General features: G+C 41.4%; 1 protein-coding gene across 2 annotated transcripts in view; it reads right to left on the bottom strand.

Moving 5' to 3' along the window:
* notch2 (notch receptor 2) overlaps window positions 1-15,547 on the bottom strand; it is a 42,557-nt gene that overhangs the window by 23,864 nt on the left and 3,146 nt on the right. For both annotated transcript variants that reach the window (XM_026160039.2, XM_026160040.2), the window contains exon 2: window positions 6,626-6,707. In XM_026160039.2, the coding sequence (XP_026015824.1) occupies window positions 6,626-6,707 (82 nt within the window). The remainder of the gene's footprint in view (window positions 1-6,625; window positions 6,708-15,547) is intronic.

Raw genomic sequence — 15,547 nt, 5'->3', positions numbered from 1 at the left:
GCCAATAGCTCTGCCGGCCTGAAAAAGGTCCATATTTAGATCTACGCTGCACACAGTCCGTTTAGAAATGAGCAGGGGAAAAGTAACTTCAGGTTAAAGCTGAGGGAATGAGTCTGTGCAACCCTACTTAACACAAATTATTTCATTTTATTGTTATTTAATAATAAATAAAAACCAAACATTTACTCAAATAAATGAAACCTCACCTAAAAAAAACCCCATAAAAAAAACCCCAAACTGGTTAAAAATATTTTATCACAATCCTGGTGATTTTCCTTTGGGGTAAAGCCAAACCTCTTTTTGGGGGGGACTTTTTGTACACAGGAAAAACCCAGGACATTTTCCAGATGAAGTCATCCCTTAATTGCTTCTCTAACAAAAGCACAGTATTTGTGATTTCTTAATTTCAGAAATCTGCTTCAAACTTCCCACTGGGACACAGGCCGGGAATAAAAAAAGTCAGAGGATTTCACTAACGTCTGTCAGTGATTGATGACCGCTGAACTAAAAGCAAAGTCAGATTGAATTTCGCCAGATGATAACGGCTGCTTTTCTTTGCTGACTGCTGTTTGTTTCCGCAATAACAAGTGAGGAAAGTCACGCCGGCTAGATCAACACATTGCGCGTATGGACAACGTGTAACCTTATGACAAAACTGAGGTAGTTTTGACCTCACGGTATTGCACGAATGCGCGACAGAGGGCCACTTGTCACCCTACTGTATGTGGGTTTATGGTCTGGTTGCTACATTCCCCGCTGCTTTGTAAGTCTTCCTTTTTCTGAGTGAGAGGTTTGAACCTCCTTACGGTTTGCAAGCAGCAGCAGTTTATATTTTACACTGATCACACTGACTGCACACTTTCTTGATTTGATTTCGGCGTCCCAAATCATGGGACTATCAGCTTTTTAAAGCCCACATCATAATCTGATTATCTACTCCCCCCACTTGCTCACACACCAGACGAAATAAAGGAAAATGTGATGACAGTGGTTCATACTCTGTGATAAGTTAAAACAATGCTTTGTTGAAGCCGTGAAGCACGTCTTGTGACATTTTTGGGCCTCTAAGCACACACTCAAGGGCTGCACTGAGCTTCATCTTGACTATCAAATATTAAATCTAAACTTCAGACCTTTCCATGGGTGCCAGCATGTGAACTTGCCCGGGGCTTAAGGTGCCCTAGACTTTTCTGAGACACACAGACAGAGTACGTGTACAAGCACACACACACACAAAGAAACTCTTATCACTATGGCTCCAGTCTCAACCACATCTACAGTGCTGTTAGCTCGGCTGTGGGAAGGAGATAAGTCCTGGGAGAGCGAGAGTGGGAAATCACTGCTGTGGGTTCCAATCTCCAGCTTGAGGGTTTGTTGATTTTAGTTTGGATCATATGCCTAACGCAGTTAAAATCTGTGTGCGCCTGATCGAGGAGCGTGGTTTGGAGGAGTGTAAGGGTGAATCAGAAAGGACTGAGTGGTTTTAAAACATTACTTATTTCCCACATTTTCTCTTTGTCTCTATTACCCAAAAAAAAAGTTCATGTGAGGTAGCAAACATTAATAAAGCTCTCCAAGCCCACAGACACAAATGGGAGATGATGCAGGAATTACTAAATAAAGCCAGTGGGTGAAGAGCTCAACAATAACAATTCTGGAAAATAGTCTAAAAAAATATTCAGCACTGATGCCATGGAAAGATTAAGAGGCCAAATGCCATCTAGTAAATCCCTGAGGTAGTGGTAGGGACTTGGGATAAATGAGTGACAGTTTGATGAAGGAGGCATAGCAAGAGGGAAATTACACTCCCCTCTTCACTCTTCCCTTCCCCCCCTCTCATCATTAGTAAGAAGTTGTGCTCCGAGGTACTACTCCTCAAATTACCTGAAAAGAGACATCCTCTTTTGTTTAGGCCCTCTCGCTTCCTCCGTCTGCCCCGCAGGCTAATTCTACCTGTCAGATCAAAAAGGTAGCAGGTCTACACAACACACTAACGCTCCCCTCACCTTTAAGAAAAGGTTTGAAATGTAAAGGGGGAAGAACAAAAAACAGAGAAAAAAAAAGACTAAAAAGGAGGGAGAGTTCATCAGTTTGCAGCATGACCCAGCGGAAGACACGGATTATGTTGCGGATGTAAAATACCATAATAATGATGATCTGTGTCGTCTTGATCTTGCTTGAACCTCTCAGGTAATAACTCCACTGAGGCCCACAAACATGACCAAGGTTTCTGTTCTGTTACCAAATATACTTTCAGGTAACATCCATTTACAAATGCCTATCCGGGCACACTGGCATGCACGAATCTGCACAGAGAATTACTCATGGCTTTCACACCCAAGCTGATGGCTTGTAGTGTCACCGGTTAGACAGCTTCTGTGCTTTTTTGCACCCTGCCCTACATGCCAGCCAACGGGCCTCTCCCATCCACTTTGACTTACTCTCACAGCCATGTGCACGTTCAAGACTCATGATCCAAAGAGAGAGGGGGTAAAAAAAATAAAAATTTAATCCTAAGACTTTTCAGATGTTGCGTTCAGCAACTACCATTATTTTAAACTGTATTTCCTATAGTACAGCAAAAATAAAACTGTAGTTTTCTTTCTTTCTTTTATTTTTTCTCCACTTTTTTTTCTTCTTTAAAGCAAAAAATATTGGACAGAAGGAATTTCCATGACTGCAGCATTTCTATACTTTCCAGAATTAAGAGGATGTGCAGGATCTCAGCAGAAATGAAGCAAGCTGAAAAAGTACTGCACGTGCAGAGAGGAAGTGTGGAGGTTCAAGTATTACCGTTTCACTCCATGCACATTCACTCTTTCAAATAAGGTGAATGAAGTTAGTGTTGGGGAGTAATGGAATACCGGCATTACGTATTTAAAATACAAAATATGAGTAACTGTATTCCGTTACAGTTACCGTTTAAATAGGTGATATTCAGAATATAGTTACTTTATTGAAATGAACGGATTACACGATGGTCTTTTTCTGTTTCATATGTTAGGCTATGCACTCTGTATTTTCGGTAATTCCACGCTGGTGGAAACCCAAACAAAACACACATCAAGGGGCCCATGTCACTCCTACTTGTGGCCCGCAAAATGATGTGAAGAAATATTTTTTAAAATTATCATTCAAAAACGTATTTAATATGAAGGCAATAGGCAGAGTGTTACAGGCAAAGCCCTAAAGAATGTAGCCTCATGGGCAGTGTAGCCCGTGCTGCAGGGAGAATGGACTGCCATACCAGTTATATATGGCAAGGAAGGGAGAAAAAGGTGAGTGGAAAAGTACGAGTTGTCACTGACCAGAAACGCGAGATGGAAGCATGTAAATATAATAATAACCACTGAAGCCAAAAAGAGAGCCTGACGAGCCTAGTTGTAAGTAAGCTATTAAGACTCGACTTTACACTGTGTTTGTGTTTTCCGCCGAAACAATAAGTTCCGTTGGAGCAGCCTTTCAACGCCTTCCTCTGTCTCTCGCTAGCAAAGTCGACCCAGACAACAAAGTAAAGCTAGTTTTCGGCTACGAGCCCGACACGAACCCGGCGTATTAGCCAGAGGTCCCTTTACTACGGTTTGGAGCCGCGGACCTGTTTTATATACGCGCGGAATAGTTTTCTATATGGGATCGCGTCAAAAAGTGCAACTTTACCTAATATCCACCTTACTGTTACTCATTTTACATCAAGATTTTAAAATCTAGTTGGTATTGGTATGGTGAGTAACCTTCAATAATAGTAATAAATCACAGAGAGCAATAGTACATTCATGTAGTTGTAAAAAGCATATTAATATATTCAGTAATCCAAAGTATTCAGAATACATTACTCTCACTGAGTAACGTAACGGAATACGTTACATTTTGGGGAATGTATTCTGTCATCTGTAGTGGAATACATTTTAAAAGTAACCTTCCCAACACGGAATGAAGTTTATAGTTTCTCTCCTTCTGCAGTAAAAAACGATTAATCATGAGACCCTTTCAGAAACAGTTGAGAGCTTCGTTTGCCCAGTTTAACCAGAAGGGTTTTTCAAAGTTTCGTGTTATACCAAAGTACGTCTAGAAGCCAGTCTCCCGTAACAACCTCTTGACATGTATTCAGAGAAGTATTTTTAAGCCATAGTGTATGGGAAATAAATAAATAAATAACATGATGAAAACCACTAAGGACTTGCACATAATGTGTGCACAACGTTATAATCATGATGTAGGAAATGTAGAGTTGGTTTGCAATATGGATACAGTGAGGGAAATAAAACTATAACACTTAATTACCTACATCTTTACTACAACAATGAACAGATATGGCTGCTCCTACAATATTGAAACTCTTTTGAACCTCTACTGTATTCATGCAAAGACAGGACTGAGTCATTTGTATCAGGATTCTGCTTATAATTGGCTCTTTGGGAGCAAGTGCAGGCCAAATGTCCTCTTTGCCTTTAAGGAACTCACACACAGATTTCTATTCAGGATTGTTTGAGTGTTTCTCTCTTGTAATGTCTCTATATGTACTACCGCAGCAGTAATAAAGTTATGACAATTAAAGACAGGTTCACAGCTACCCTTTATGTCTCTTCTGTAGAAACTAACCAGATAAGAAATTTTACAATATCACAGCTAACACAGAGCATGAACTTAAAAGAACAGCTGAAAGGAAATGATCGGGTTTTTCATGAGCCACACACTCACACATCCATCCATTACTCGTCCATGCTGCTTGTGAAACTACAGGAAATGCATATTCCAAAAATGTTTTCATGCAGTGAAGAAACCAAAACAAATATTTCAAGTCCTTCAGCAGCACCCAGCATGAGTCTGTCACATTAATTATCTGTTGACCTCGGTCATGATCCATGTGACATAATTAAGCAGGTCCAAGCTAAATAGCCAGAGTGACTGTTTACTTACAACCAGCTGCCTTTAATACACTGAGGAGACTAATAGGGACATAATTAGATTTTTTGCACAATGAGCCTTTTGACTGACAATACAACACAATTGCGACCAGAAAGCCTGGACAGAGGAAAGTGTGTGCCTTTATGTGCACATAAGTGTGCGTGTTGTTCATGTTTGGCTTCAGACAGAAAAACTGTCTGACTACCTAATCAGTAGGCCTGTTCTCTGTCAGCTGACTTTCTAAACTGAGAGACTTCTCTCTTTGTCTCTACAGGGCAATGTTCCTCTCTACAGTTTAATCTTATTGTCAGGATCACTCAAATCAGAGGAAAGAATACCAACTCTGTGGTCAGGAAAGGAGAAACTTAGCTGAGGAGGAATGGTGAATAAAGTTGTAGAAGTTGTAGAAGAAACGTAAAAATGCTAATATTATAACCTGCAACCACAGTTAAATAGCAGTAAAGTAATAAACAGTATCATAAAAATAAAACCTAAAAGGATGTGGTCAAGCCTTAAAAGGCTGCAAATGATTTAAGATACACATGCCAATGAAAGGCAGCAGAAAGGACAAATTAAATGAAGCCGTATTACCCTCTGTGCATATTAACGACAGTTCTGAAGTTGGTTGGTTTTGTTTTCTAAGCCTAGTTTGTAAAAATCCACTGATCACCACTATCTAGATGTTCTTCCTCCATCTGAGAAATAAACTAAAAACAGCCTGTCTTTAGATGTTAGATAATATTTCGATGTAGCAATATCTCCTCACATCCCCTCTGCATGCGTCTCTTTTCTCATTAACACAAAGCACTAACAAACTAGTGTACACAGAGATTGGCACCTGTGCAATAATTTGTATCTGTCCGTGAAGCAGACAGGAAAAAAAGGTCAAACACATTAAGGAATGTTGCTTTTGTTGTCATCTCTTCTTGCACAAGTAGCAGTGTTTAAATTCCACAAACTCTGGGAACAGACGCACAGCAGGATTCTCATCACATTTAATGAAATATGATCAGCTTCAAGAACCAGCGATGGTGCATGTGTGTTTGGAATTTGGCTTGGGAGTGGCAATGCAATTAAAAAGACTACACAGTCTTAATTACAAACTACCCTATGCTGTCAGAAAGTGGAAGGCTTAGCTCAAGCGGCCCACTGGACTCCTTTACGTTGTGGGCCTTTCTCTGGTCTGATTACACCACGGCTACGAGGAGACTCATTCACAGGTCGTTTCAAGCTTCAGTTTAATTTTTTTGTCCTCGTTATTCTCCTGTAATAAAAATGTTACCAACCTTGACATCCCACTCAAATAAAAAAAAAACAAAAAAACAAAAAGGTGCGCAGTAAAATGTGTTGGCAGAGCCTGGAGCGATCAATTCTACAGAAACACAAGAGAGAGTAACAAAACCCCTGAAATGTCCCAGAAATAAAATCTTGGAGGTGGAAATGTGTGTGTTGGTATTGTTCCCAGTACTTTGTCAGACAGAGCGGTCTTTTATTCCCCCAGTCGTGTCTGAGCAAAACCTCATGGTCCCATGAATAGGCTGGGGTTGATCTAAAACCCACTTTTTTCCTGCCTTTGCTTTCACATCCAACAGTCCCCCCTTATGAGGCATGTCTACTGCTGTGCTCACGCTTTTTGTTGAATGTTGTTAAAGTGTGTGCAGCATGACTTAAACTAAAGGTGTAGCTATGTTTGGTTGCAGGCCCGGCCAGTAGATCTTACCTGCAGTACTCAGTGCCATTGCTGAATTTCAGGCATGTAGCGTTGTTTACACAAGGTGCCTTATCATCCACACACTGCAGGGCTGCAAGAGACAAGAGCAGAGTTTTAAGACCAGAAAGGCACTTCACATCCACAACACTTTCTAAATAAATGCCAATGCTAAGCCAGACCATCCACTTATAAACCAATCTGTGTTGTCATCTATCATGCATGTGCAACATCTTCATATTATAAGAGTAAAGAGCATCAAACAGTTTTCTCAGTGAAATGCGAACTTTTGTATAGGCTGAAAATAAATGTTCTAAAATCTTGCCAGGTAAAGGAGAAACATGTCTAATCCTCAGTTTCCCCCAAACCCCAGTCATATCCCCAGATATGGTACTGGTACTCTAGGTCAGTGGTCCCCAACCCCTGGGCCATGGATCGGTACCGGTCCGTGAGTCGTTTTGTTCCGGGCCGCGAGAGTTGAGGCCCGGGTGCGAAATTTATGGTTTTCACATTTTTTATCGTTAACTCTGTTTCCCCTCAGTCTTTTCCTGTGTTGTAGTTGTGTGTCTTTTTTGAAAGAAATATTCACACGTTACCATAGCATCCAGAGAGCATTAAGGGGCAGAAAGGAGGATGTTACTCTCAATGTTGTTGGCGCATTTCAGGAGGACGTGGTGAATAAGGGTACACAATTTCACAGTGAATTCGCAATTATTATTATATTTACAAAATACCACAGTTTTTGTCTTGGTCGTATCATTTTATTTTGTTGTATTTATCTGCGACACCTTAAAGGCCGGTCCGTGAAAATATTGCCTGACATTAAACCGGGGCACAAAAAAAGGTTGGGGACCGCCGCTCCAGGCAGCATATGCACTCATAACTCTCCTCTGAGTCATTGATGAGAGAGTCAGAAATACTTTGTATGTGAGGGGATGGGGGAGACCGAGGAATAACCGGTTTGCAAAACAATGTGACTGTGGTTTTTTTGGACCATGGGAGGCAATTCTTCCAATTAAATGAAGCAAGGATCAACATAGAGGTTCCATTCAAAGAATTCAAATTGAGTAATTTCACAGTGAAAACATTAAAGTGTTATCCTGCTTATGTTATCATTTTGTTTGAGAAGGCTGGCACGGCTGCTGCTGTGAAATCACTTTTGTACCTTGGCCTAACATTAAACCTTTATACAAACATAATGTAACTGTAACATTAGCATACTACTCAGTAAGCATCCTAACATTTCAGTTTTTATCTTGACAACACAATATAATGTTACCGTTCTAAATAAATGACCTACCACCATGGCAGCGTTTTGGGTTTTTTTTGTTGTTTTTTTGGTTTGTTTATTTTTTTAATGACTTAATGTCTCTCTCTTTTTTTGAGGAAGGAATCACTCAAAAACATGACTGGGCGTTGGCAGGACTCACTGAGGTCGTCCCAGCGCCACCTCTTACCATAACCACCCACGTCTAATGGTTGAGGCAAACCCACTCCGTCGACGAATGTCCACTCCCCTTCTATGGGGGTATTTTTAAGGAGCTGACCCAGATGTACTCTAAAAGTGTCAAGAGTTTTCCATTAATACCATAACTATCACAACTTTGAGAAAAAACAAGTTAACAATTAGCTGTACTGCTATAACTCTGTCAAATGTGTTGGTACAATGATTGGATTGCTGTACATAATTTCATCCATGACTTCCTGTTTATGACTGTGTCTAAATACAGAAATAAATAAATGACGTGACAGCGAAAAATATTTTCGTACACATCAAAGAAGTAGCATTGTTAAATGACTCAAATGTTCCTCAAAGGTGGGGAGCCCCAGCTTCGCTCGCACTCTTTGAAATTCAAAAGTGAGTATTTAAAACTCGTTCAGGTTTCTCCCCATTAAATGGTAACACCACCACAGATGCACACTCTCCCCTGTGAGGGAAACCCTCCAAGCAGAACTGCAATTTTTTTCCTTCCTGCCCTGCTACAGAGACATAAGGCGGGGGGCTTGCAACTCATCTCTCCAGCTATGCGGAGGCAGTCTGAAATCAGGCAGTGGTCACAGGCACACAAAAATGAGCGTTGATGAAGACAACAAAGACCATCTCTCTTCACACTAGTGAGACACTCATAACCAGACACATCAGCCATTGTGCAGCCTTCGAGCCGCCAAAGACACATGGCTGAGGAGGTCTTCATGCACACCACGGCAGCCCATCATGCCAGACAGAAGTGTGGTGTTCTCTGCCTTTATTTGCAAATGTGATATGCTAGCTAAATCAAGGAGGTCATTGTTTAGCATCTGTAATTAATTAAGCAGAACTGTCATAAATTATTAGAAGCACTTGTATAAATGTTTCTTAGCACTTTGCTTCATTTATAGTCTCACATGTTTGGTGGTTATACGATGCATCCCCACTCTGCAGAACAGAGCTCTTTTTACAAAACTGAGGGTAGGTCAGCTGATTTAGAAGAAACGCCAACAATGTCTTCACAAAACAGTCATTGCATTACAGGAAGTGCGCTCAGCAGTGGTGTTATTTCCTGAGTCTAGATTAATCACAGTGTCACTCAAGTTAAAAAGCCACGAGGGCAATAATGACAGCTAATCCTGTTTACTATGATTATTTTATTGATAAATTTGCACACAGCTTATTTGAAAAGTGTTGTGCATTCACTGTCTGGTCCAGGAGACTTATGCTTCAGAGTGAGGCTGATGGACATAGCACATTAGACACGGGGATATCGTACATAAACCACAGTGAAATTTATAATCCCAGCAGGCATGCACACACACATGCTACCCACGATATGCACACTTGCACAGGCATCCACTGCACTTCAGTATGAGTTGATATCAGACTGCTGTTGCTGTATGACAGACCACAGACTATATCGTGCTATTTTGGGACCACTTCTGTTGACACACAGCGTCTGCGCTTGCCCTGGTTAAAAATCATGCATACATATTAACACAATGAAAATAATCCACACTTATGTGGTTAAGACATGTTAAGTCATGTTTTATCTGCTTTTATAGAAATGATTACAAAGATTTCCACTTTGCTAACACCGGATACTAGTCCTCTAGCAGATAGCTTTACTGTGTTTTGCTGGTTAGTTCTTTAGTTGAGTGAATAGAGGATGATGAGCTGAGAAGACGGGTGTATGAAGGCAGATGGAATGAAAGAATGGAAGTATGAGAGCAAAGACCGGAAAACTGTGCTCTCATCCCCCGACTGGTTTGACGAGCTTCCCATACAAGCTGTCGTAATGCCAGATGCAATGATCTTACCAGATTTGGGACAGCCTGCCTCTTATTACGCCATTTTAAAAAGCGCGCACACACACACACACACACACAGCTGAATTACCCACTACACAGGTTACCAATTCCCGGACGGGAAGGTTGGAAAACAGTTTAGCAATCTGTTTTTCCAAAATAAAAACAATTGGTTCACACACATTCATATGACTGATGAGTGTATTGTAATCCAGACTGGTAACATTGTATCCCTTCCACCTAGTCGTTCTCACACTACTATCAATGATCCATGGACAGGAACATTTCCCAGGAATGAGAGCCTTGATAAGACTCGATCGACAAAGTCAACAGTGAAACTACCACCAGATGTGGTGAGCTGTGAAGGAACACACAAGTTACCTGACTGAATGCTCGTGATTATTTGGATCCTTGGAACAAAAGCCCTTGTTCATTTTCTCACTTGCTGCTACCTTATCTTCAAACTGTGTGATTTTGTGTGTGTGTGTGTGTGTGTGTGTGTGTGTGTGTGTGTGTGTGTGTGTGTGTGTGTGTGTGTGTGTGTGTGTGTGTGTGAGTGTTTAAAGAAGACGGCAAAGCATGAGTGAGTACAAAAGCAGATTTATAGACTGTGCAGTGTGATAAGACTGAAACAGAGCTGTGAGTGATCCCTGGTGATGGAAGCTGACTCTGTACAGGTGCCTTTGCGAAGATTATTCTTCAGACTGTCCTCATGCTTTTAGCATGTTAACATCATTGCACACTCAAAACTGTAGGAGGCTGCACAGAAATAAGTTGCATAGAGAACATTTAGTTTTTGGTGTTAGCCATTTCAAACATTTCAGCTTAAAGAACAAAGCTGATTTCTCAACAGCAGTGCCAGCTGTCTCAAAAAAGGGTAACGTGCACTCTGGATGTTGTTACTGTGAACTGAAACTTATTCAATTGAATTCTTTGAACAGACCTGGATTCTGGTCTGGTTTAGCTTTGCTAAATCTAAGTAATTCTTCCACTGGTTCAAAAAACACGATAACATAATTTACCTGTTGCCTTTTGCAAATCAATTATCATCTCTTGGTATTTTGTGCACACTCTAGTTGAGCACATGCAGTGCTGCAGCAAAAAAAATTGCATGTTGATCCAGGCATCCGGTTTTCATCAGTAACAGTCAAAAAAGAGGCTAATAAATACACACGGACTACTACAAATTCACTTAACCTGGGAAAAACAGCTACTTGTGCCCTTTCACGGGGTAGATAAAAGCCAGGTTTGTGGATTTTAGAGGCTTTTATCAACCATGAAAGGAGCTCATCCATAATTGAACCAGCTGTGATTATAGTGGTAAACAGGATGTAAAAAACCCCATTTCACAATTACCTGATGTCATGATGTAATATAACTCTGTCAGCTGTCAGGTTTTTTTAAAGTTGGCCCTGTACCAGTAAATCTGTGTGCTGCTATGTTCTAAAATAAGAAAACTCTTGCCTTTAAAACTGCACTTTTAGAGTTTTCAATGTACTTAGGGTGCTGAGAAAAGGCAAGCTCATCATTGCTGACACAGTCGTCTTTTAGTATTATTGTCACCTTCAGATGACACTAATTAGTCTGTTAGAAGCCTTTTTCAGGCACTGGCAGCATTCTGTCACGGTGACACCAGTCACGATGGTGAAGAGTCAGACATAAACACAACAGTGGCCAAGGGAGCAGTGATACAATCGGCGCTTATTACAGTGGCAGCAATCACCAGCATTGGTGACTCTGGCTTGACTCTGGTGGAAGTGTCACAAACTTTTTGAACATGAGAATGCCACTACGAGCTGTGGTCACACAATGTGTAACACAGCCTCCAAGAGAGAAATCTCACTTCTGGATTTGGAAATAGTGAAAATGCTTGAAACACAGAACAATGTCTCAAATATATTAGAAAAGTAGAAATGTAAGATAATAATATATTAATATACAGATATTAATGCCATCAGGACATTCTCCAAAACAACTGCTTTTGGATATTTTTTTTTAAGTGAGCTGAGCAACTCCCACAGCAGACAGTCGCAGTCGAAATCAAAATGCCCGTCTATTACTGTGACAGCATGTAGTTCAGGGGTGAAAGTGACACTCGCACTGGTGTGATGTGCGGTTGATACACTCTCCCCATATCACACCACACACTATGTGGCAACCTAACAGAGGAGCTTTGTAGACACACTGCTGCTGATAAGGAAAAGACAGAAAAGTAAGACAGACTGTACAAGCAGGACACTGAGCAATCACAATCAACCTTTATGCTCTGCACAGCTTATACCACACGTCTAAAACATGTTAAACAAGACATTTCTCAGTGGTTATGTCCAGCAGGCTGTCGAGTTCAGAATGCACTTGTGGAAATTCTCAAACCGATGTGTTCTTTTAAGCTTCCTATATTTTCATGTGAAAGCCCTAAAAGCTAAAAATGTTGAGACTTAAATGTAATAAAAATCTATGTAAAGAAAAGCCTGAAACCACAGTTCAAGTGGAGTCTGGCTAGTGGTGCTCACTTTATAAGTCACCATAAAAGGTCCCTAAAGAGCTCGTACGAGAAGAAGGAAGAAAAAGAAGACGAATAGGTAGTGAGACAGAGGGAGGGAGACGAGACGAGACGGAGTTTGAGCTAATAGCTGTGGATTGATATGGGGAAGTAATTATGAAACTGCAGACAAAGACACCACACGAACGAGTGTCCCAGAGTACGGGCAAATACCCATACAGCCGAGGGCAGGAAGTTGTTCGCGCTGAGTGAGGAAGTAACCCCATTTCCTGGAATTGCTGTACAAGCCTCCATATCCAGCAGGCCAAGCAGTTGTCATGGTAACGTGCAATAAAATACCCTTAGCTCAGCATGTGCGGTGGGAGACAAAGCACAAACTAAACACTGTTACCCTTAGGGAAGCTTTACTGGCCCACACAAACAGTGGCGATAGCGAGCACACAGACCAAGCACGGCCTTCAAGGCTCAAGTCTTCCAGGTCCCCTTTAGACTGAGGGTGGTGTCATACAGGAAGACACAGTAACATGCTTAACTGGGATGTCTGGAGCTGATCTTTAGTATTTTATCAGGAGAGATTAAACGCAAGGCTATCTGTAATAAACTACTGAGGACTACATTGTGGTCAGAGTTGCATTGTTTAATGCAACTCTGACCACACCAGCTGTCCCAAAACTTTCACTGCAGTCTGTTAAATCACTGAAAAGATTTCATGAACCCATTCATTAGAAACGCATGGGTGAACCACCGACTAGCACAAAGTATTTAAAGTAGTCATTTGCTTTAATTGATGAAAATTAGGTTAAGATGGAGGACAAAAATCCTGACTGAGGTCAAGATATAGGGGGAAAAAATGATTCAGTAATTATCCCACTGACCAACCAACTGCCTCGCTGCTTTTTACTGCCTGGAAAAGTTGGACGAGCCTCAACTGAGCATACGGAGCAGGGCCGAGGTGTTTTTGTACAGCTGGACAGCAGGATACAGTGCTGGATCGCTTTCTCAGCGTGTGTGTGTGTTTTGAAGGGAAAAGAGAAAGAAAGAAACAAGGAGAGTAATCCAGACAAGACAAATTTAGGGACTTTCCCTCGATCGTTCAGAATCTAATGGAAAACAATCTGACCTTGCTTCCCTACTTCTACCACTGTGTGCAAACTTAAAATATACATTTACTATATGATAAGTTATTTTAAAGCTCATCTTTAAATGAAAAAATTTGCATTTTGTTTAATTAGGTATTTTTCTAAAAATACGCTGCTTACTATGTGATTCCAGCAACCGGTTGAGAGAGTGCATAGTGAGCAGACTGATTTCTGAAGGTTTGAAAGCAAATGTTTCCCATACTTAAATCGCTCATCTGTTTGAGACATCCTTCGTTACTTTTGGTTTCCTGATGTACCAGATGTTTTCAATATGTGATGGGTCTGGACTACAGAGTAAAGCTCCTGGAAAACTCGAAGGATGTGATTTGGCACCGTCTCGCTGAAACACGCAAAGCTTTTCCTGAAAATAGATGCAGGCTGTGCGGTGAACCTGTACATCAATCAGCATTAATGGTGCCTTCACTAACGCACAAGTTACCCGTGCCATGTGTAGTAATGTGGTAAAGATGCTGGCTCTGTTTAATTAGTTATGAGCAGTTCTGCTGGTGCTGTTCCTTATGTCAGTTTTTTTTTTAAAACTGTAGTGCATGTTTAGCTCAGACCGTGACCTAAACACTCCATTGGTGTTCAATAACTCGAGGTGAATTTTGGTTAACGCCGTCTCCCATTTCAGAAGTAAAACTGTTTTGTTTTTTTCATGTAATTAGTGCATAGGTGTAAAGATAACAGTTACCTGCGGTTGATGACTCGCTACAGCACTGCTAGACTATCAATCGTGCTGGTGGAGAATTCACAAACTGAACACTGGAAGCAATCACAGTAACAAGTTTCTGATTAACTGAATATTAAACACAGGACTGAAACTAATACTGTGGCCCGTTACGGCAAAGCATTTCTTTCTGAGCTTTTCCGTGTAGTTTCCGTCTGCCTCCGGTCTGATGTGCACCACTTGGTTCATTACTCCATGCGCCCTGCCTGCCTGTCTCCAGGATTACGGGGCCACATTGGCCAAGGAATGCAGGCCGCAATAATTCCCTGTTAATTTGCTAACCTGCTCAACAGTGCAGACACAACGCTTTGTAATCCCCTCGACTTTCAGAGCCACAAACTCTGCCTGCTATAGTAATGGTGCATGTGGTTCACGTAGGGCGTGCACAAAGCTTCATTCTGGTTTTTGCCTGAAGTGTATTTAATGTGCGTGGATCAAAGTCACTCAGACAAAACTGGTTTAGTAGGAATTGGTGGTTTGAGCAGTGCGCAGAACAATGGTGTCAAGCCCATTACTAGGACTTTCATCTTGACTGCTAACCAACTTCAAGACCATAACCACACCAAGTCTATAGATTTACATCTATTCTTTGGAAAGATAACTAGAGAGAGAGGCCACATTCACTGCATTCGTGCATGTAAATGCAAAACCAAATATATGCGGAAGACAGTGCCCTCAGAAGTTCCCACCGACATGTGTGTGGTTATCCAATTTTTTTTTACTACTACATTAAACAAATAACGTGGCGGCAAAACACACGAGGAAGAGCTGTGTAGCTACATGACTAACTTAACTGTATGCAATCTGAAATATGACCACAATAAAGCGATAGCAAATTTAGCTTACTGAGACTGTGTGAGAAAGTTGGATTGTGTCACCGACAGGATGCTTCAATTCACTTTATTAGTAACACGACTACAGTGAGTAGGTAGGGCAGGAGATTAGCAAATAATGAAAAGCTGTGGGCTGGTCAATAAACATCTTTGTCTTCCCTGCACTGGGCACAGGCTGCTGCAGATAAATCATATTTCACACCAGGCGGCAGCTTGGGTCAGATGCAAGTAAACCGCGGGTGGTACAATCGCTGCTCTTTGTCAGCGTGTATGTACAATACAATACAAACGCACACGCAAATAGATACGCACACGCATAGTAGCAGTCTGCCGTTTGCACTGGGCAAGCATTTGCAACCATCCACATGCCCGCAGCACAGGGGCAACACTGTGTCGTGTGCCACAACAACGGCACCTACGCTTCCTCGAGAATGAGAACTCTCTGGCCCC

Source organism: Astatotilapia calliptera, chromosome 23 (assembly GCF_964374335.1).
Source record: "Astatotilapia calliptera chromosome 23, fAstCal68.1, whole genome shotgun sequence".
Lineage (NCBI taxonomy): Eukaryota > Metazoa > Chordata > Actinopteri > Cichliformes > Cichlidae > Astatotilapia > Astatotilapia calliptera.
Note: the sequence above shows the minus strand (reverse complement) of the source record. Positions and strands in the feature narration are given on the sequence as shown.